The 19,821-nt window shown below is 40.5% G+C and overlaps 1 protein-coding gene across 1 annotated transcript; it reads right to left on the bottom strand.

The window, feature by feature from the left end:
• Nucleotides 1-1,708: 1,708 nt before the first annotated feature.
• Nucleotides 1,709-9,082, bottom strand: sdf2l1 (stromal cell-derived factor 2-like 1). Its single transcript, XM_038703513.1, has 3 exons — nt 8,821-9,082; nt 4,409-4,605; nt 1,709-2,612 (listed from the first exon to the last, which is right to left on the bottom strand). The coding sequence occupies exons 1-3, from the start codon at nt 9,014-9,016 to the stop codon at nt 2,334-2,336; spliced, it is 672 nt and encodes a 223-aa protein (XP_038559441.1). The 5' UTR covers nt 9,017-9,082; the 3' UTR covers nt 1,709-2,333.
• Nucleotides 9,083-19,821: the final 10,739 nt, after the last annotated feature.

Below are 19,821 nucleotides of genomic sequence, written 5' to 3'. Positions count from 1 at the left end.
GTGTAGTGCTGCAGAAACAGTAGAAACATAGGCGAGGTAATAGAACAACACAGCGTTTCCTCCTTAGAGGTGGGTGGTCACATTTACATTTCCTCTCTGCCTGCTGGGACTCAGGCTTGGAGAGCCTGGGAACCTCCTTCTGCACTCCCACCCCCACGGACTCCACCCCCATCCCCACACCCATAAAAAAGCCCTCTTAAAGGTCAGTGGCAGTGCACCTTTCACTCCAGTAAAAAGGAGGGAAAACTTCCTTTAGGAGAGACACCAGCAGGAAAATGAAAACATAATACATTGTCGAGAGACAGTTTTTCACTGCTTCTAAACACCATAGTTTCCTCTATGTTAATTAATCTATTTTATGATGTAATTGTAAGAATAATCATATGAGGAGGTAACATTTATTCAGTCTTTAAATGGTATGATTATAGGTTTGTATGTGAATAACACCCCTTTAATAGCAAACAGCCACACATCTCTTGAGATAAGGTCATTGAATTTAAACCTCAGTTTAGTCATAATGAGCTCAGAGGTCCGGCCTCTGATTAGCTTTACCTTTCAAGCGTTAATAATTCGTTTAAACACAGACTGGAGCATAATCAGCTTTAAGAATTGTCCCATTCAAACTCAGTTGTTTTAGAACTAGAACTAAATACTCTACATATTTGGAATTTACTCCTTTTGTGTGGAAAATTAAATTTCTTGCTTTAAGAGAAAACTATTTATTTAGAATTTTAGAATTAAGACTTGTTTGGGCAATATTTCTCTCATTCTATTTACATTATACTAGCTCTCCACACGACAGAGTATTTATCAGGCTTACCTACACCAAGTTAAAAGGCTGATATACATGAATATATATAGCAATAAGAAAAGATTGTCAAGCTACTTCTATAACGGGATGGAAGGTTAATTTACTGGTTTTTGTTTTGTTTGGACATTAATTTACAATTATCAAATAAAAATAAAATGAAACAGGCAGCCTGACATTACACAATGGTGTAAAACCATGGTACGCAGCCCTGCAGGTTTCTACCAGTTACTAGTTTAATTCAAATACATAACGACAGTGTCCATATTGAATCCGTGTTCCCACCGGCTGTTTGAGCTTTTATATCCACTGAATTCATATGTGCATATTTGAGTGGCAGCCGGTGGGGATGCAGGAGATGCAGGACGCTGGATAAAATAGGAGATGATGATGATGATTATGGTAATTAACGCTCTCCCTTTGACACGGCCTGTTTTGGCTCCACGTGCTGAAGGGACCTTCACAGAGCAGAAATAAGAACAGTCCTGACACAAAACAAATCGGGCCGTTAACCCCATGATTGATACAAAGAAATATTAAAGCGGTTGTGGTCCAACTTTTTCAAACATGATATTTAGGCAAGTATTGCATTGTATTAAATGAAACAAAACCTTATACCGTCTACTGGAAATTTGTGTCAAAGGTAGCATCAAGGCTTTGCTGAAAGCTTTAATAAGCATTACTCTTGCCATCCAGAGTAAATATTCTATTTATGTTCATTATTTTTAGTAGTAGATCTATATTTCATAACTTATTCCATCACATACTATATATTAACTATTTATGTGATGTAGCCTATTTAACCTATCTCTACTTATGACTCTTAGCTGAGGAATAATTCTACCTCTACAAGGCTTTCAGAGCTGCACTACTTCATTTCTGCACAGATGATCCAAAGTATTGGTTGATAAAAATAAGATTTATTGATAATGATTTAAAATGTCATTTGAGGCATGATATTTTATTGGATCAGGTTCCTACTTCTTTAGTCTGTTTGTTGTGCTGGTGCAACATGTGAATTTTCCCTCTGAAGATCACTAAAGTCTTATGGTCAGAGTTTACTGAACAAAATTAACGTAACTATATTTTCTACCACCATCTATGTGCAGTTTATTGATACCTCTTGATTAGTTTATTTTATTTCACCAGGATAATCCAATCAGTATCAATACAAGGACATGAAAACACACAATAAAACAATCAGACAACTGTATGACCCAAGGGTTTGTAACCCCTAAATAACAAGAAAATTGCGCCAACAAATGTATTTGTTTCTTGGTGATTTGTCGCCACCTGCTGGACAAAAGACAGGGGTTACCACTGGGGGAAGATTTAACTGTTTTCTCACGTCTTCAGTAAACACAATAAGTTTATCTTGTCCTTTGAAACAGCTAATTTAAACTTAAAACATTTTTTCAAGTCATCATTATCAGTATTTCACATAATTTACAAATTTGGTCCAGGCAAGCTATAAAAGCACCACAGGAGTAGGAATGCACATGCTTTGTGTCTCCTAGTGATGATGTCAGAGCTCATCGTGGCGCTGTGGCTCCTGGCTGGGCTGGATGAAAACACCCTCCATGGAGCGCCACCAGTTGTGCTGGTTGGGGGAGCTCATGCCGTGCACCTCGCGCTGGCTGCGGATAGGGTGGCCATACTGCTCGCCTGTCACGCTCAGAAAGACATCGGTGCCCACGTGTTTGAAGCGCACAGCCTCATCGCGCTCCCAGTAGACACCGTCACACTGCACCTTCCACACATCCAGACTGTCACCTTCACCGTTCTCTCCAAAGGCGCTGACCTCCTGCAGGGGCAGCAGAAAAGAAAAGGTGTGTGCAGTGGTGACAGTAGTGGCAAACAAAAAGATCTGCTAGGGGTCCCTAGAGTTAAAATCTACTGTGCTGCCCCCTTTATTGCAACAATTTGTCAACAAATCCCACATGCAGACTCAAAACAACAATAAGTATATCCTACTAACCCCAAAACACCTACTATCCCCTAAAAACCCTCTATGGACTAAATGACTACAGCCCTTGCAGGGCTAACAGGTCAGTGTATGATGTAGTCAATTTGGGATTACATCCTGCAACACCTCGATGCTCCAGGGACAGACATATGCTAGGATCCTGTTCGTGGACTTCAGCTTGGCCTTCAACAACATCATCCCGGACATCCTCAGCACCAAACTCACCCAGCTCACTGTGCCAGCCTCCACCTATCAGTGGATCACAGACTTCCTGACTGACAGGAGACAGCAGGTGAGGCTGGGAAACATCACATCCAGCACCCAGACTATCAGCACTGGCGCCCCCCAGGGGTGTGTGCTTTCCCCACTGCTCTTCTCCCTCTACACCAACGACTGCACCTCAGGGGACCCATCTGTCAAACTCCTGAAGTTTGCTGACGACACAGCGGTCATTGGCCTCATCCGGGACGGTGATGTGTGTCAGCCTACAGATGGGAGGTTGATCTTAGCTTGAGTTTAACACGCTCAAAACTGTGGAGATGACCGTGGACTTCAGGAGGAGCCCCCCCATCACCATACTCACAGCCCTGTGTCTGCTGTGGAATCCTTCAGGTTTCTGGGATCCACTATATCTAAAGTGGGAGCACAGCAATGACACCATCATGAAGAAGGCCCAGCAGAGGATGGACTTCCTGCGTCAGCTCAGGAAGCTCAACCTGCCTAAGGAGTTGCTGATCCAGTTCTACACAGCCATCATCCAGTCTGTCCTCTGCACCTCCATCACTGTCTGGTTTGGATCTGCCACCAAAAAGGACAGAGACAGACTACAACGGACAGTCCTTCAGAATGGTGCCCTCCATTCAGAGTCAGGAAACGGGCAGGAAACATCACTGCAGATCCATCTCACCCCGGACACAACCTGTTCCAGCTCTTCTCCTCTGGTAGGTGCTACAGAGCACTGTACGCCAAAACCAACAGACTCAGGAACAGTTTCTTCCCACAAGCCATCACTCTGATGAACAGCTGATTTCTGACTCACAGTGTCAGGAACAATTCCTGTGCAATAACCCAGTAACTCTGTCTCTAATCAGCACCTGTTTACTGGTTACCACTTATTATTTATTCATCATTCTCTATTTGAGAGCTGTTCATACTGTTCATATTGTCATTTTGTATACACTGTTTACCAAATCCAGCTACCTCAAGTACATAACACCTGCACAAAATACTTATTTATTCCAGCATCCTTTGCACTGTGCTCCAGAGCACTGTGTACATGTATTCATGTAAGTGTATATGCACCTGTATATCTCATCCACCTCCAACATGTACGTAATAATAATAATTTTACTCCTGCATCATTTACACTCTGCTCATTGCAACATTGTCTCAATCTGTCTATATTGTTTTTGTTTCTAGTGTGTACATATGTGTTCTCTATACTGTAGCCTGTGTTGGATTTTATTATTGTATAAGTAAGCACACTGTGAGCAATGTACAATCCAGAGTCAAATTCCTCGTATGTGTACACATACCTGGCAAATAAAGCTGATTCTGATTCTAACAAGTAATATGCGAGTATCCTGATAGATCTTATTTGTGTGTTTGTGCGTTTGTGTTTGTTGCTGTCTGACCTGGTTATTAGACAGGGGGGAGCTGAAGTGGTGTGTGTGGAGGTTTCGGCCAGTCTTCATGTGTGTGATGCGGATGGCCTGACCACACTTGATGGCCACCCCACGCTGACACGGATCATTGGGTTTCCCACGAATCTGCCAATAACTGTTGGCATCGTCTGCGTTCTCCACTCCAGTTACAGACTGCTGTCCACTGCCTACACACACACACACACACACACACACACACACACACACACACACTTCCATCACTTCAGAGGGCATTAGGCTAACATTCATTTTCTACCCCTAACCAGGAGCACTATTTGCCAAACCCTAACCTTAACATAAACTTAACCGTAACATTAAACTAAGTCTTCACCCTAAAATGTAATGATTTACATAATGAGGACTTGATTTTAAATCCAAAAGGAAAGCTGCTGGACGAAACAGGAATAGAAGTATCTATATACGACTTTATGTCGACATAACATATGAGGCAGCTCAGCAAGGGAGAAGCCACTGCTCCAAAACCACCATAAATAAGCCCGACTACAGTTTGCAGCTGCAACACGGGTACAAACATCTTTGAAGAATTGTCCTCTGGTCTGATGAAACATAAATTGAGCTGTTGGCCCTAATGATATGTTTGGAGGAAAAAGGGTTTGGCTTGCAAGCCAAAGAACACCATCCTGACCGTGAAGCACGGAGTTGTGGGTCTGCTTTGCTGCAAGATGGACTGGTGCACTTAAAATAGATGGCATTATGAGGGAAGAAAATGATGTTGATATATTAAAGCAACATCTCAAGACATCAGCCAGGAATTTAAAGCTTGGTTGCAAATGGATCATCCAAATAGACAATGATCCCAAGCACACTTTCAAAGTTGCTTAAGGACTACAAAATCAAGGTATCTGTGTGGCGGTCACAAATCCCCGACCTCAATCCAGCTGAAAATGTATGGGCAGAACTGAAAAGGCATGTGCGAGCAGGTAGGCCTACAAAGTTCCACCAGTTCTATCAGGAAGAATGGGCCAAGAGTCCAGCTTGTGGAAGTCTCCCTGAAACGGTTGACCCAAGTTATACTGTTCAAAAGGCAATGCAATCAAATAGTGTCTGTCTGACCCACTGGGAAATAAAAGCTGAAATAAATCATTCTCTCTCCTGTTATGACATTTCATGTTCTTAAAATACAGTTATAATCCTAACTGACCTAAAACAGGGAACTTTGTGAGAGACCTGCCCCATCAACATTGGCAGGTGGTCCATGTTCCGAGCTGCCAGCGTTAGGCAAGAAGAGAGGAGGTGGACTCTTGTGTTTTACATCGATGATGCTTGGTGCACAATTGCAGTCAAGATGGACTCTGTTTCCCAAATGTCAGACGTTTTATTGTGAAGATGAAACTTTCATTCCATCATCTGGATGATGCTGTTTACATTCACCCCAAGCAAATTCAAAAAATGCACTGTGGAATGTTTGGGGTGTAGCCTAAGTTACACAGGTTTGTATATATGTATATAAATTACTATATTGTTTTATTTTATTTGTTACCATATTTTAATTTAGGCCTACACTTATACAATTATATGTGTTGTGTGTAGCACGAAGGAACTACAAATTTTGTTTCATTATGCAGCCTTGTGCTGTATAATGACAAATAAACAACCTTGTACTTTGTAAAACATGGAATGTTTTCAAGATTAAATGAGAAAAACTGAGATTAAATGCATCTGGCTAAGGTGTATGTAAACTTCTGACTTAAATTGTATATAGGCCTTTCATGTGCATACACAGATAGCCCGAGGCAGAGAGAGCAGCAGCAAAAAGCCCCTCTCTCCAGCAGGTTCAGAACAGAGCAGGCATCAATGACAACAAAAAAGAAATTGATTAGTCAATGATTACTCTGTGGCCTGAAAGGAGGAGCTGGGGTGGCGGTGGGTTGCAAAGCAGCTTGCAGAGGAAGCAGCAAAGGTAGGCAGCTACAGCAGCTTAAATAAGGCGCCTTGTATGGAATATACCAATGGATGTTAAAGACAATCTGGACACCAGGCATGTGCCTTGAAACAGCCACACAGCTTTTTAAAAACATTAATCACGCATCACAGTGATGAGTGAAAACACATCACAGAAAACTCTCCTGTGATTGGTGTATTGCGACTTGTGGAATGTGGGACTTAGTAGTAGTTTTTGAGCCAGGGACAGCTACGTCCACACAACACACGCCACACTTTATGTAAACAAGATTACGGAGCAAAAATTTTAGTGAAAGAGATGTAAAACAGAACAAGGGGAGCGTGTTGCTCTCAGGTGGAGGCGGCCAGAAGGAGCACATGTTGGCAGAATGGCTTCCTGGCTCTGCCTAAATCTACATCTGTCCACAGCAGAGGCTCTATCCATAACCTGGATGGAGGAACTTGTATGTCTATTATTCAAACTTAAACACATAAAAGTATAATGTTAATTTAATATTATATAATATTAATATATTAATTAGGTATGCACCAATCCAACCTTTTCAGTCCTGATACCAATATCTGGGCTTTGGGTATCGGTAGAGAGTACTGATCCGATACCAGTGTAAAATGAATAAGATGTATTTCTCACTGTGAGGAAGACACTGAGAATCATTCTTTTATGTGCAAGGCGATCCGTACCATGCCCAAATACGATTAACCCCCAAAGTCCAGTTCTTTTGACTAGTGTGATCACTCCGTGACTGGGCCCGCTTAAAGATGCGGGCTCGGGCATGGTTAGGCTGGACTACGGCACTAGTGTGATCGCTTACCAGTTTTGGACAGATTGGACAGATACTCCATCATCACAACACATAAGAACAAATACAGCCTCTTCACTCTCAACATAAAGACAGCTGCAAAAATCCGGGTGTTAACTTGGACAGCGACTTGAGTGTGGATCAACATGTAAATATAGTAGTCACACAGAAAATGATAAATGCTTTTATAAAATCATGTTTCATCCTCCCACCTCAGTTACTGGAATGCCTTGTTTACTTGCCTAAACAATAGCTATAGCGCAACTCCAAACTGATCAAAATTCAGCAGCTAGACAAGTCAGTAAAACTAATTGATTCTCACACTTCACGTTACTTTTGGCTTCACTGCATTGGATTCTAGTCTCTTTTAGAATCTATTTTAAAGTGGTTTTGATAACATAAAAAGGCCCTGTCCACACCGTACTGTCCAAACAGGCCCCTCAGGTCTGCCAGGCTGGGTCTTCTAACTATTCCAGAGTCCAGGTTAAAAACAAAGGGTAATGGAGCCTTTGCTGAACTGGCTCCACAACAGCCTTCCTCTGAGCATCAGACTAGCTGACTCAGATGCTGGATTCAAATCTCATCTTAAAACGTACTTTTCCATAATGGCTTTTCAGCTCTTCTTTTTTTTCATTAAGAGTCATTAAGACCTTTTATTATTGTTGATCTAGCAATGGCAGTCCATAGCTGTATGCGAAAACCTGTATTATTTAAATAGGCATAAAGCTGAAAGCCTTGCAGGTGGTACAGGTATTTTATTATTCTTGCTCAATTGTGCTAATCATTACTTGTATTTTAGTGATTTAATTCCTCAACAATCTCACTAATCAAACTACTTCCACCAATTGACAGGAACTTAGCTTTTGGGGCCCCTGGTGATCTGGGGTCCTGAAACAGTTGCCGCTTTGCCCTATGTTAATCACGATTTTTTGTAACATTGGAGTTTTTTTTGTGCATTATTGGCAATTATGGAAATCTAAATAGAGTCTACAAAAATTATTTTCTGACCAATGAGGCTTGTTAAGTTTCTTTCAGTTTTATCCTGCAATCCATCTTCTTCATCAGAAGTAAAAGAATGACATCTGTGCAGACTGCAGTGACATGTAATCCGGCCTCTGGAAATATTAACTGGCTCCTACACACTGCTATCATGCATGGAGAAAACGCCAAACTACATTGACAGAAAGAACAATTTAATATTTTCTGCATTCCAGGCAAAAGTAAACGCCCCTTAGAAACCATTTAACACATTTCATAAATTAATAGCAGCTTTTCTTAATTTCGGAGTAGAACAATAATATTTGTTTCGATTTAATTTCAAGTATTTGTTCACCTGGAAGTAACCTGTTCCACCTCAACAAACGTTGGATGGCGAGAGCAGCTGTCATACAGGTTGACATTTTTCAGAAATAACGTCAGAGGGCTGCCACAGAGACAAAACACGGAAAGCCTTCCGTTTTGTATGTTTTCTGGTTTATTTGCAGATAAGGCAACTTTAAATTGTCTGATTCTGCAATAAGTTACATTTAATACCGTTTTCTATACACAAAATATGCTGCTGCTGGAGACAAACACAAGCCGTTGTATCTTATTCGTTATCGCGGTTTAAAGCTAAAAGTGTTTGAATAAAAGTTTCTGTTTAAGTGAAGTTAACGTTACCTGAGCCATATTTGACATCGTGGGAGTGCAGGCGAACGTTGTGTCTGGTGTTGAGCAGCTTGACAAGTGAGCCGCAGGTCACATAGTTGAGCTCCGACTCTCTTCCAGTTCCTTCACAGTTTGACCACAGCAGCAGAAACAGCAGTGATTTGACAAAAAAGAGGATAGGCTGAATTATCTCCATCTTTGTTCTCATAACCGGCGGACACTGACACTGAGACGATGAGCAGCAGATACACTTTCAATGGTGGCTGCTGGTTGCAACCAATCACAGCTTGACAAGTCCCAAAATACGGAACTAAATGTCGACATGTGATTGGTCAATGCACGTGTACGCGATTTATGGGTCCGGGGTCTATGTATATATATAATTGATACGTCATTAATTTGTAATTCTAAAATGACAAAAATGTAAATCTACTATTTCTTTCCAACCAAAAACGCAAACAATTAAAAATAAAAAAAACAGCCCGCTTTAAGGTTTGGGCAGTTACCTTTATCATTATTCCTTTTTTAATTGAATTTAAAAATGAATTGAATTATAAATTGAAATGCCTGTGTACTTCAGTCAATTGGTAATTTCGTTTCAAACGAAAAGCGATCGATAGACTGACAGGAAGCTAAGTGAAGTTTGGTTTACTCACTGCACAGCCTGTCTGGCTTCCGCACATATGTAAAAAAAAAAAAAAAATAATAGGCCTATTTAAAAATACTGTTGGCCTATAAAAATACGAAACAGTTTGGTGACTTGTAACTTCAGATTAAGATCACAAAAATGGAGCTTAAGATAGTAATTATTTATTTTAGTTAGTATTTCATTTATATTTTTGTTTCTTCACATTCATACATTCGTGCAATGTGTAAGCTTAACCAGCAGAGGTCACTCTCCCCTGCTAAGTAGACAGTACACATCGAAACAAAATGATTAATAACCATATGTGAAGGAGTAGCACTGATACAACAGGAAGCTAAACACTGAGTTTGAAGGCATACGGTGTGAAGACCTCCACCTGTCTTCTACTCTTTCAGTGGCACTATCACTGTTAAAAACAGCTTCCACAATCTACACCTTCTGTGTAAAAAAAAAAACACTTCCAAAAAAAACATCTGCTGAGATACTGATACTTTTTCTTTTTCTTTGCAATTTTAACACCATAGAAATTCCAGTGTAATATATTGTGTTATGTTAATTATTTTGAGTAAATATTTGAAATACTTAGTGTCTTTCTCAATGTTATGTTGCCTACTTGTACTCTGGGAAACCTGGGGAGTATTATTGGTAATAAAAAAGTATCTCCTCTAGCTCAGGAGCTTTAAAAACTTGTTCTACCTTTCTTGTGCTCAACTGTAATCATGAAAAATGCTATATGTTACATGCCAAGCAGGCCTGTTTACAGGTGCGTTTGACTTAATGCGGCGCTGTGCAGCGCTGACCTAACGTGACGCATGCTTTACTTAAAATAAAGCATGCTGGTTAGAAATTGTGTCCAACATTGAGAAGGGTCCAGCTGCAGCCCGCAGACAAACCATAGACTGTATATAAAAACCAGACAAACGTGACAGAAGTTGAACTTCCATATATGGTTTGTCCCAGAAGCCACCGCGCACAAAACGTGATGACGTTTATCTCGACCGCTCGGCCCACGCATAGTTGTTAAATATAAAAAAGAGCCGTTAAAAAAGAGGTGTCAAGTGTCAACGTAGTAATCGGTGTACATTAAATATGTATTTATACTATAATTCCTGCAAATACTTATTTATATTAGCCTAATGATAATAATAAAGCAATGTTTCAGTTCATACCACTGTTGTATATTTTATTTCTTCCAAAGTGATTTTAAGTTTCACAAACCATGAATATTCTGTAATGTTACATCACGAGCCAGATGTGTCTCGATTTAGGTTAAAACTTAACATTACTGAGAATTTATTGACAGAATAACAGTGGTACGAGCATTATCAGCTGTTGCTGGACATGTCTGCTGTGTTGGCTGCAGTGGTCTGTGTGACTGGGCCTGGGGGAGCTAACCGTAACGTTAGCTAGCTAGCTAACTATTCCTGACAGCCCCCTAAGTATATTCCTCTTACCCCAACCAGGGTATGTGCCTAAAGTTATTGATTATATGCATGTTGACCGGTTAACCCTACAGCGGTGCACATCGGCCTTTGGACGACGTGCTAGCAGATAGGGTTAACCTCCATTGTGTTGCTGTGCAGCCTCCGGTAACATTACTGCAGCTAAAGAACAACCGTTGGCACTATGGTCCCCCTGCTAGCTGCTTGGCAAGCTTTATGACGCGTTTTCATTGTGATGTCACAAGTAAAGGAATTGAAGGGCTGGACTACAAACCAGCTGTTTCAAGCGGTTCAGAGCAATGCTTTCTGTGGGAGATGGGAACTCCCTTTGGGCTTGTTCACTTTGCAAACCTGTTACATGCACAAAAAAGATATGTAACTCTATAAAGGAGAGGAGAAAAGCCAAAAAGCATAATACCACCTCTTTAATGGACTTTTTCGAGCAGCCTGAGAATAAGGAATTGCAGTAATCCAGCCTAGAAGTAACAAATGCATGGACTAGTTTTTCTGCATCATTTTTAGACAGGATGTTCCTGATTTTTGCAATATTACTTCCTGGAAATTGGCTTAATGTGAGACTTAAACGACATGTCCTGATCAAAGATAACTCCAAGATTCCTCACAGTGGTGCTGGAGGCCAGGGCGATGCCATCAAGGGAAACTATATCTTTAGATAATGCGTCACGGAGGTGCTTGGGCCCTAGAACAGTAACTTCAGTTTTATCCATTTTTAACATTAGAAAATTACGGGTCATCGAGGTTTTAACATCCTGAAGGCACATTTGAAGTTTAGCTAACTGATGAGTTTCATCTGGCTTGATTGATAGATATAACTGAGTATCATCTGCATAAAAATGGAAGTTTATGGAATATTTCCTGATAATATTGCCTAAAGGAAGCATATATAAATATAAATGGAGTTCCAAGCACAGATCCTTTTGGAACTCCATGACTAACTTTGGCTTGCATGGAGGATTCATCGTTAACATGTACAAACTGAAATCGATCTGATAAATAAGACTTAAACCAGCTTAGAGTGGTTCCTTTAATGCCAATGAAATGTTCCAGTCTCTGTAATAGGATCTGATGGTCAATGGTATCAAATGCAGCACTAAGATCTAACCAGTACAGAGACAAGTCCTTTGTCTGATGCAATAAGGAGGTAATTAGTAATTTTCACCAGTGCTGTCTCTGTGATATGATGAACTCTAAATCCTGACTGAAAATCCTCAAATAAATGAAGTTAATTTGTTAACTTAGGTTCGGGAGCAGGGCCACACCTCAACCACACCTCCAATCACCTGTTAGGCTACATATACCGCTCAGCCTGCCCCACTTGTTTCTGATTGCTCGACGCAAGACAGACAATGATCCACGCTCAACAGCACGCTGTTTCAGATTGCTCGACCCACCCTCCCTTTCCCTTCATCTATTCATCCCTACACAGATCCGCTCATCTTCTGTTCCCTCCATCCTCTCTTCCCTCATCCCTTCATCACCTCTTCCCCGCTCCCCCTCATCCCTTCACCCCCCCCCATCCCTGCTTCCCTCATCCCTCATCCCAGCATCCCTTCATCCCCCATCCCTGCTCCCTTCATCCCCTCATTTCTTCCTGTTCAATCAAGGCACAGCTCTCTCATGTCTCATCTAGGTACCGTCTGGGGGGGCTTGAAATAAGCTCGGGACGCTCGGAACACTTCCAAGATGGAACCCCCACACTGAGTCTCTATGCCCGGTCTCCTGTACACCCTATCAGATGACATCCTTCTTCCACCATCACCCTTCCCCTCTACATGCATTAATCCATCCTCCATAATCCATGCATTCCATATTGGCATGTACCTCTAAATCACACATTGTTATGGCGTGGTCCTTGCTAGTGAAACTATTGCTATGTAGAAAGTCACACAGCTGTTTGGCGACTGCTTTCTCCAGTATCAGAGAAATGGAAGGTTAGATATAGGTCTATAGTTGGCTAAAACATCTGGAGCAAGGTTGGCCTTTTTCAGAAGAGGTTTAATTACAGCTACTTTAAAGTACTGTGTAGCCTGTTGATAAAGATTGATTGGCAGTCTAAACATATATCTGGTTTTACAGCTGTTGATAAGGTTCCTGAGTTTGGAGATAAGTCGGTTCCAGTTGAGAGCTGGTCTAGTTGAATTTTGTTTCTAATAGTTAGAATTTTATCATTAAAGGTCCAGTGTGTAATATTTCTGAGGCTCTATTGACAGAAATATAAGATCCATATATGTTTTCAGTGGTGTATAAAGACCTTACATAATGAACCATTATGTTTTTATTACCTTAGAATGAGACATTTAAATCTCCATAATCGCTGTATTTTTTCTCATGTTTCTACCATAGCCGTCAATGAACAAACAGCGCTACAGAGCGCGTTTCATCATCACGGCTTTCTTCTTCTGCTTGTGTAATTCCGGTAGTTTAGTAATAATAATTGTAATATGCAGTCTGAAGGAGCACAAACGTGTTATTTAGCACTAGAGCCGACAGCCAGACGAGTTGGGACAGACAGCTGACGGCAGAAATCACGGATTTTGTGGATTTTCCCAGATGGAAGGCTATAAGGTTACTGTGGGACAGATGTTTTCAAAGTGGTGCTGAAGTTGTCTGTTTTCTGCTGGACAGGTAATTAACTTTGTTTGTCAGACTTTAGCCATGCAAATGCAAACTGTTGTTTGATAGCTTTAGCTAGAAGCTGGCCATAATCACAGAGAGCCGTGACATGTTTCCCCTGTCAGTGGTATGAAATATGGATTAATTTCATGGCGCCTACTTATTATCCAGCCTGTGGTCTGGCTTTGCCGGTTTTACGTCAGCGAGACAATCAGCTGATCAGTAACGTTAATTGGCAATAAAACCATAGCTTAGAGCATGGAAGCATCAGCCAGCTAAACTTTTACTGACTGGTAGAAAAACATTTATTGTTAGTTGGATTGGTTTATTCTCCAGCGCTGTGTTTTGCCTTGTGGTGTTATGTTAGTTGGATTAATTTCATGTAGTTACTGTCTTCCAGCGCTCGGTTTTTGGCTTTGTATGTTATGTTCGTGCAGGGACGTGCACAGGAATTTTGAAGGGCAGTTGCTCTGACCTGAAAAAAGGCACTAAACACAGTATCCAAAATGTATTAACAATATAAATGTCACCAAAATACATATGAGAAAAAGAGTTCCTTATATTATTGTTTATTGTTTTTTAATCATTATTATTATTTTTTTTTTCCTTTTTTTTATTTGAAAATAAATAATCTAGATTGAATTGACAGATGGGGAAAACTCGCTTCTAATAAAATATTAAATAAAAAAACGCTTAGATTTCGGAAAAAAATACAATCCTTTTTTAACCTTTTGGCTTCCCGTACATTCAGTTGCGCTTCTAGCTCGTATTCACTTCTGTTGGTACGTATCACGTATGGTAACTGGGCAAAACTACGCATGATTTGTTGTAGTATAATTGCATAAAGGAAGGAAACAGGAATTCCGGTAGGGAACAGAATCGACTGACGTGCAGGCAGCGCTGCAGCAGTGCAGCCACTTAAACAGAGTTTGCCCTTCCCCTACTGACTTTCACTTTCGGTGCCCGAATGGAAGTGAATGAGGCTTTGCGATCGCGATTATTTTTTTATTTAATTTTTTTTTCTCGGAAGGGCGAGTCGGAAGGGCAACTTGAGTCAGGAAAGGCAAACGGGCAGTTGCCCGGGCAACCAGAGCAACCCCCCTGTGCACGTCCCTGTGTTCGTGAGAATCAGCTGATCGCTAATTGGCAATAAATAAACAGCAGCTTCCAGTATCGGAGCTCAGATCAGCCTGCTAAACTTTTACTGCGCTGGTAGAAAAAATATGTAGTTGGATTGTAATTTCTTGTAGTTCTTCTCCAGCGCTCTGTTATGGCTTTGTTTTGTGGACAGAAATGCGCCGTTACCTTCCTTGACAAACAGCTGAATATTATTGGTAATGAAACCGTAACAGCAGGAAAGCTCAGGCCAGCAGCTAAACTTAAATAAAAAACATGTTTTTCTTTTTACTGCAAATGGTGATATATAACAAGACCGTGTGCCTATCAAGTGACCAATAATAAATACTTTACGAATTTGCATTAAAAAATGTTATTGGATATTGCTTCCCACTGTGCACACAAATATGTAGCCTAATTTGTACTTTCACATGCTAAATGCCCATTAAAAACGTTGCACCGTTTTACCAGAAGCTGAAACAATGGCTGTCAGTACAACTTTGTGTTTCTGTTGTATTTCAAAATATAAAAAGACATTTTGGTATTATTTGCAGATTGCTTATATAATTAAGCAAAGCCAGAGGAGCCTTGATTCTCACCAGTGGTTTATAATGGACTGTGGTGCAGAAACAGTGAGGCTTACATTGGTCCTGGTATCTGTCAGTGGTCATACTGGATGCACTAAATGTGATAGTTTGAGAATTTCTTCATTTACTTTGGAATGTTAGTCCAGATAAGCCAACCCTCCCAAGATGTAAAATAATGTATTACAGGAGTATGAGACATCATGGAGCATTTCTTCATGTGACTGTGGTTTATTAATGGAAAAAGTAACAATAATATTCAAAAAACATTGGGTTTTACATAATTTATATAATTTCTTAACACATCTATCTAAAGAAACCTAATTTCTTGAATGGCAATCTCTTTTATCTCATAGATGACATCTTTGTCCTGTCTCAGGCACCATAGCTATACCGCTCGCTTGGGTAGGGGAGGGGGGTGCAATTCGCAACCCCCACCACTAGATGTCCCTAGAACTTACACACTGAACCTTTAAAGAAGCTCATGAAGTCGTAACTACTGAGAGCTATGGGAATACTTGGCTCAATAGAGCTGTGACTCTCTGTCAGCCTGGCTACAGTGCTGAAAAGAAACCTGGGGTTGTTCCTATTTTCCTCTGTTAATGACGAGTAGTACGCTGATCTGGCATTACGGAGGGCCTTCCTATAAGTTTTAAGACTATCTTGCCAAATTAATTGCTTTAATTTGCGAGTTTCAGTATTATACCATGGAGCTAACCGTCTTGTTTTATTAGGCTATTTTCTTTTTTAGAGGGGCTACAGAGTCGAGTGTCATTCGCAGCGAGCCTGCAGCACTATCAACAAGATGATCGATTTGGGAGGGACTGAAATTAGCATAGGAGTCCTCCGTTACTTTGTGACTTGATAATGAATTTAGAGCTGATGGAATCGCATCCTTAAATTTAGCTACAGCACTATCAGACAGACATCTTGTATAGAAATTTTTGCCCAGTGGCGTGTAGTTCAGAAATACAAACTCAAAAGCTATCAAACAGTGGTCAGATAAAGAGGGATTCTGTGGGAACACTATTAAATGTTCAATTTCAATACCATATACCAGAACAAGGTCGAGGGTGTGGTTAAAACCGTGAGTCAGTTCATGAACACTCTGAGAGAAGCCAATGGAAGATAGAGTTGAAGATAGCTGCAACTCCACCTCGGCCTGTGCCTTGAGGAATGTGAGTATTAATATGGCTGGGAGGGGTGGATTCATTTAGGCTAACATATTCTCCGTAACCCAGCTAGGTTTCAGTAAGACAAAATAAATCAATATCATAATGAGTGAAGTGTAGGACTAAAGTGTCAGTCTTAGTGCTGATTCATGACACTTTGCTGTGCCGCAAACAGGATTTTGGATGACGATTTAGCCAAGGACCAATCACTGAATAGATTTCCTTATTTAAGAATATTCTCAGATAAATTCACATTGAATGGTGAAATTCCTAAGAGGAGTTTATATTCAACACACATTCAAATAAATAATTTTCAAGATAATACATTATGATATGGGCCTACACTTTAATAAATGAAAGATTAAAAAAAAGTTTATCTTTATGAGTGCCATCAATTGCGCCTACTACTCCTGTGAAGCCGGCTATTTGCATGAATTGTGTTTTCTTCTGTCGGATTACGGGGGGTGTTGTTGGGAAGTCGATTAAACGCGTGACAATGTGTGGAGCTCTGAAACTCAAGTGCCATAATTGTTTCCCTGACTATTCGGCTTATTGATGGTTATGACGGGCCAAAATCATCAGCATTGCTGTGATTATCCTGTGGCAAATAAACAAAAGAGTCATCATCACCTTCAGTTTAGCTGAAAACGCATTACTGCGTAAAGTCAGTGGTGAGATGGCGTCCCTCACCAACTCGCTGACAAAGTTTATTCTTATTAACTGCGCGTCGTCATATAATTCAGAAACAATATTCCTCTCCTGAAAGATTTGTGCATGTCTCTGTCTCCACAGTGCCGTCACAAGCTCTACTGGCAGCTCTTTACCACTTGAGAGACCTCTCCAGCTGTCTTAAATAACTGGGAGAGTAAGAGTGATTCTTAGCTTTAAGAAATTTGATAACTTGCTTTTATTCTTAAGATTTCATGAATTCTCAGCACTTAAGCCAAAAATGGCACTTTGAGAAGCTTGTCAAATACCAGCCCAGGTCTTCCCCAGAAAGTCTGCCAATGATCAGGATGAAGAGGGGGAAATAAAAGCAACCCCATGCAATATCAAAACTGTTTTGTTCTGTAGCAGCAGTGTGGTTGTTTGCTACCACATTCTTTGTTAATTGTTTGACCATTTTCGTTTGTGGAATTAACTTTCATTTGCTGAGTTAATCGTATCTGCGATTCCTTTGTTTACTCCCTCGAGCCGGGGTCGTAACAGTATACAAAACAAAATTATTATTATTGGGCTTATTACTTTTCCGTGTTGACATGAATACCCACCTGTCCATCCTGTCTTCTCTCCTTTTCTTCTTTCTCTGAAGCAACATGTGAATGTGACCTACTGTTATTCATAACTTCATATGATACTAAAATGCAGTGCCACACTTAGACGGTGTGGCTTACCATATATCATGATCTAAATATCCGAAAGTGACAACCAGGCCCTTTCATTGCGCTGGAGGAAGGAGTGGTGTGCTGCTTTGTCCTGCCAGTCCAGCTTTATTTGAAAAAGAGTGATGGTAGATGACCAGGGCCAGCCTTGCTATCATCACTCCTCAAACCCAGACTCACATCCCTCAGGTGGGGGAAATCCCAGGGGGAATGTGGGGAAAAAACTGAATGACTTAGTTTTTTTATCCATTATTATTTATTATTATATTATTATTATTTATTATCTTAACACAGGTACGAACAATGTTCAGCGCTGCCTTTCCCTGATGGCTCATTGAACAGAATTAAACCCAACAAAGGCTGTAAAAGTTCTGAAACCCCCAGAGCTTGAGGAGATGCTTTTTTACTCACGATAAAAAAATATGGGTTTTTTTGAAAATGGAACCATGTAAACCTGTTCTGGAACAACCCCTAAATAAGAATAAAACCTGAAAACGAGTATAATATGACTACTTTAAAAGAAGTGGCAATATTTAAAAAGTCAGTTGCATGAACATTGATGGGTCATCTACATAATATATTAATATATTAATAATATTAAAATGGCCACAAAGAACAACTCTGTCATGATTTAAAACTAGAGTAGATTCAGTAAGTTCTGCTAAAAATCCTCCAGGCGGTTTTGGGGGGCAATAAGTTATAGCAAATATGATTGGTTGCAGGCCAAAGGTAAAAGTGAGAACATTAAATAAGGCAAATTCATCACAGTGTACATGATGACATTTAAAGTTTTTCCTATGCACACAGCAGGTTCACCCTGCTGCCGTCTGGAAAGAGATCCAGAAGTACCACCAGGCTGCAGAGCAGCTTCTTCTGCCAGACTGTAAGATTCTTAAATTCAAATTCATCCTCAGCACTGCTTACTGCAATATAGTTTATTTCAGTTTACCTTATTTCTGTTTACTACAGACTGCATTTCATTTTATAACCCTGTTGTAATAAGACAATTAAATTTACCTTGTACCTTGCTCAGAATGACCGGTCCGTAAGAATAAATACCACGTACACGATATAAATAAACGGAAAAATCCAATTTGGAAGTGGTGGGTAGGGTGGATGGTTAGATGATTAAGCAACCTGCACCCAGGAGACCGGAGTTCGGTTTCTGTGTGCAAAATCAAGCCAACATGTGTTTATGTTAGTTTTGTTATTAGCGTTAGCAATACTTGTGGTGAGTTTTTTTTGTATTTCGTGGTGTTTATTTTTTAGGGTTGTTTATTTTTTGGTAACATTTCATGTAGCCTTAGCTAACTAACGTTAGCGTTTTTGTAGGTTTAGCTACCGTTAACTCTCATATATGTCATTTTGAAGACATCAACTATCAACCTATTCTGTTGTTTATGATTTCACTCTATAACCTGTTGTATTGTGACAAAAAAATCTACCTACCTACTATGAGGATGTGTTGCGAAATACAAACAAAAAGTAGTAGTGGTACAGAAAATGAATAATGGAACTGATAATTATAGTAATATAATAAATAATAGGACTAGTAATAATTGCAGCAGCAGGTGAATCGCAGCCACAGATCCAGACTCCACAGCTCCGAAACAGAAACACCTGCAGAAAGCGACAGAAGGAGAGAGGAGAGGGACAAGAAAGCACAAGACTACGGGAAAAGGAAAGAGTGGGGTTAGTAACATCCTGGGATGCGGTTGCATACAGATGGAGAGAGAGGAGGAGATAGGAGCTCAGTGCATCATGGGAAGTTGCCCTGCAGTCTAGGTCCATAGCAGCATAACTAAGACGGTTCAGGACTCACCTGAGCCAGCCCTAACTATAAGCTTATCAAAGAGGCATCTGGGTAGGCAGGCTTAAGTAGCTGAGATCACTGGCCATCAGTTAGATCTGCAACACACACAAACATACAGTACAGGTCCAGACACAGGGCTCTGGGGCTGTCACGCTCCTCCATACTGCTCTAAAAATCGACTTTGAAAAGTGTTTCTAGCTGACAGACTCTCTGACTTTAAAGTT

This window comes from Micropterus salmoides, unplaced genomic scaffold, assembly GCF_014851395.1.
Source record: "Micropterus salmoides isolate LMB-PRFRI ecotype aquatic unplaced genomic scaffold, ASM1485139v1 Ms_hic_scaffold_7, whole genome shotgun sequence".
Taxonomy (NCBI): Eukaryota; Metazoa; Chordata; class Actinopteri; order Centrarchiformes; family Centrarchidae; genus Micropterus; species Micropterus salmoides.
The sequence above is the reverse complement of the archived record's forward strand: the minus strand, read 5'-3'. Positions and strand labels throughout refer to the sequence as shown.

Excerpts from the sequence above, each read along its gene's own strand:
- sdf2l1 (XM_038703513.1), bottom strand. The coding sequence starts at position 9,016 with ATGAGAACAAAGATGGAGATAATTCAGCCTATCCTCTTTTTTGTCAAA. Across the intron at positions 4,606-8,820 it reads CGATGTCAAATATGGCTCAG|GCAGTGGACAGCAGTCTGTA; the intron begins GTAACGTTAACT and ends GTGTGTGTGTAG. Across the intron at positions 2,613-4,408 it reads CCCCCCTGTCTAATAACCAG|GAGGTCAGCGCCTTTGGAGA; the intron begins GTCAGACAGCAA and ends CTGCCCCTGCAG.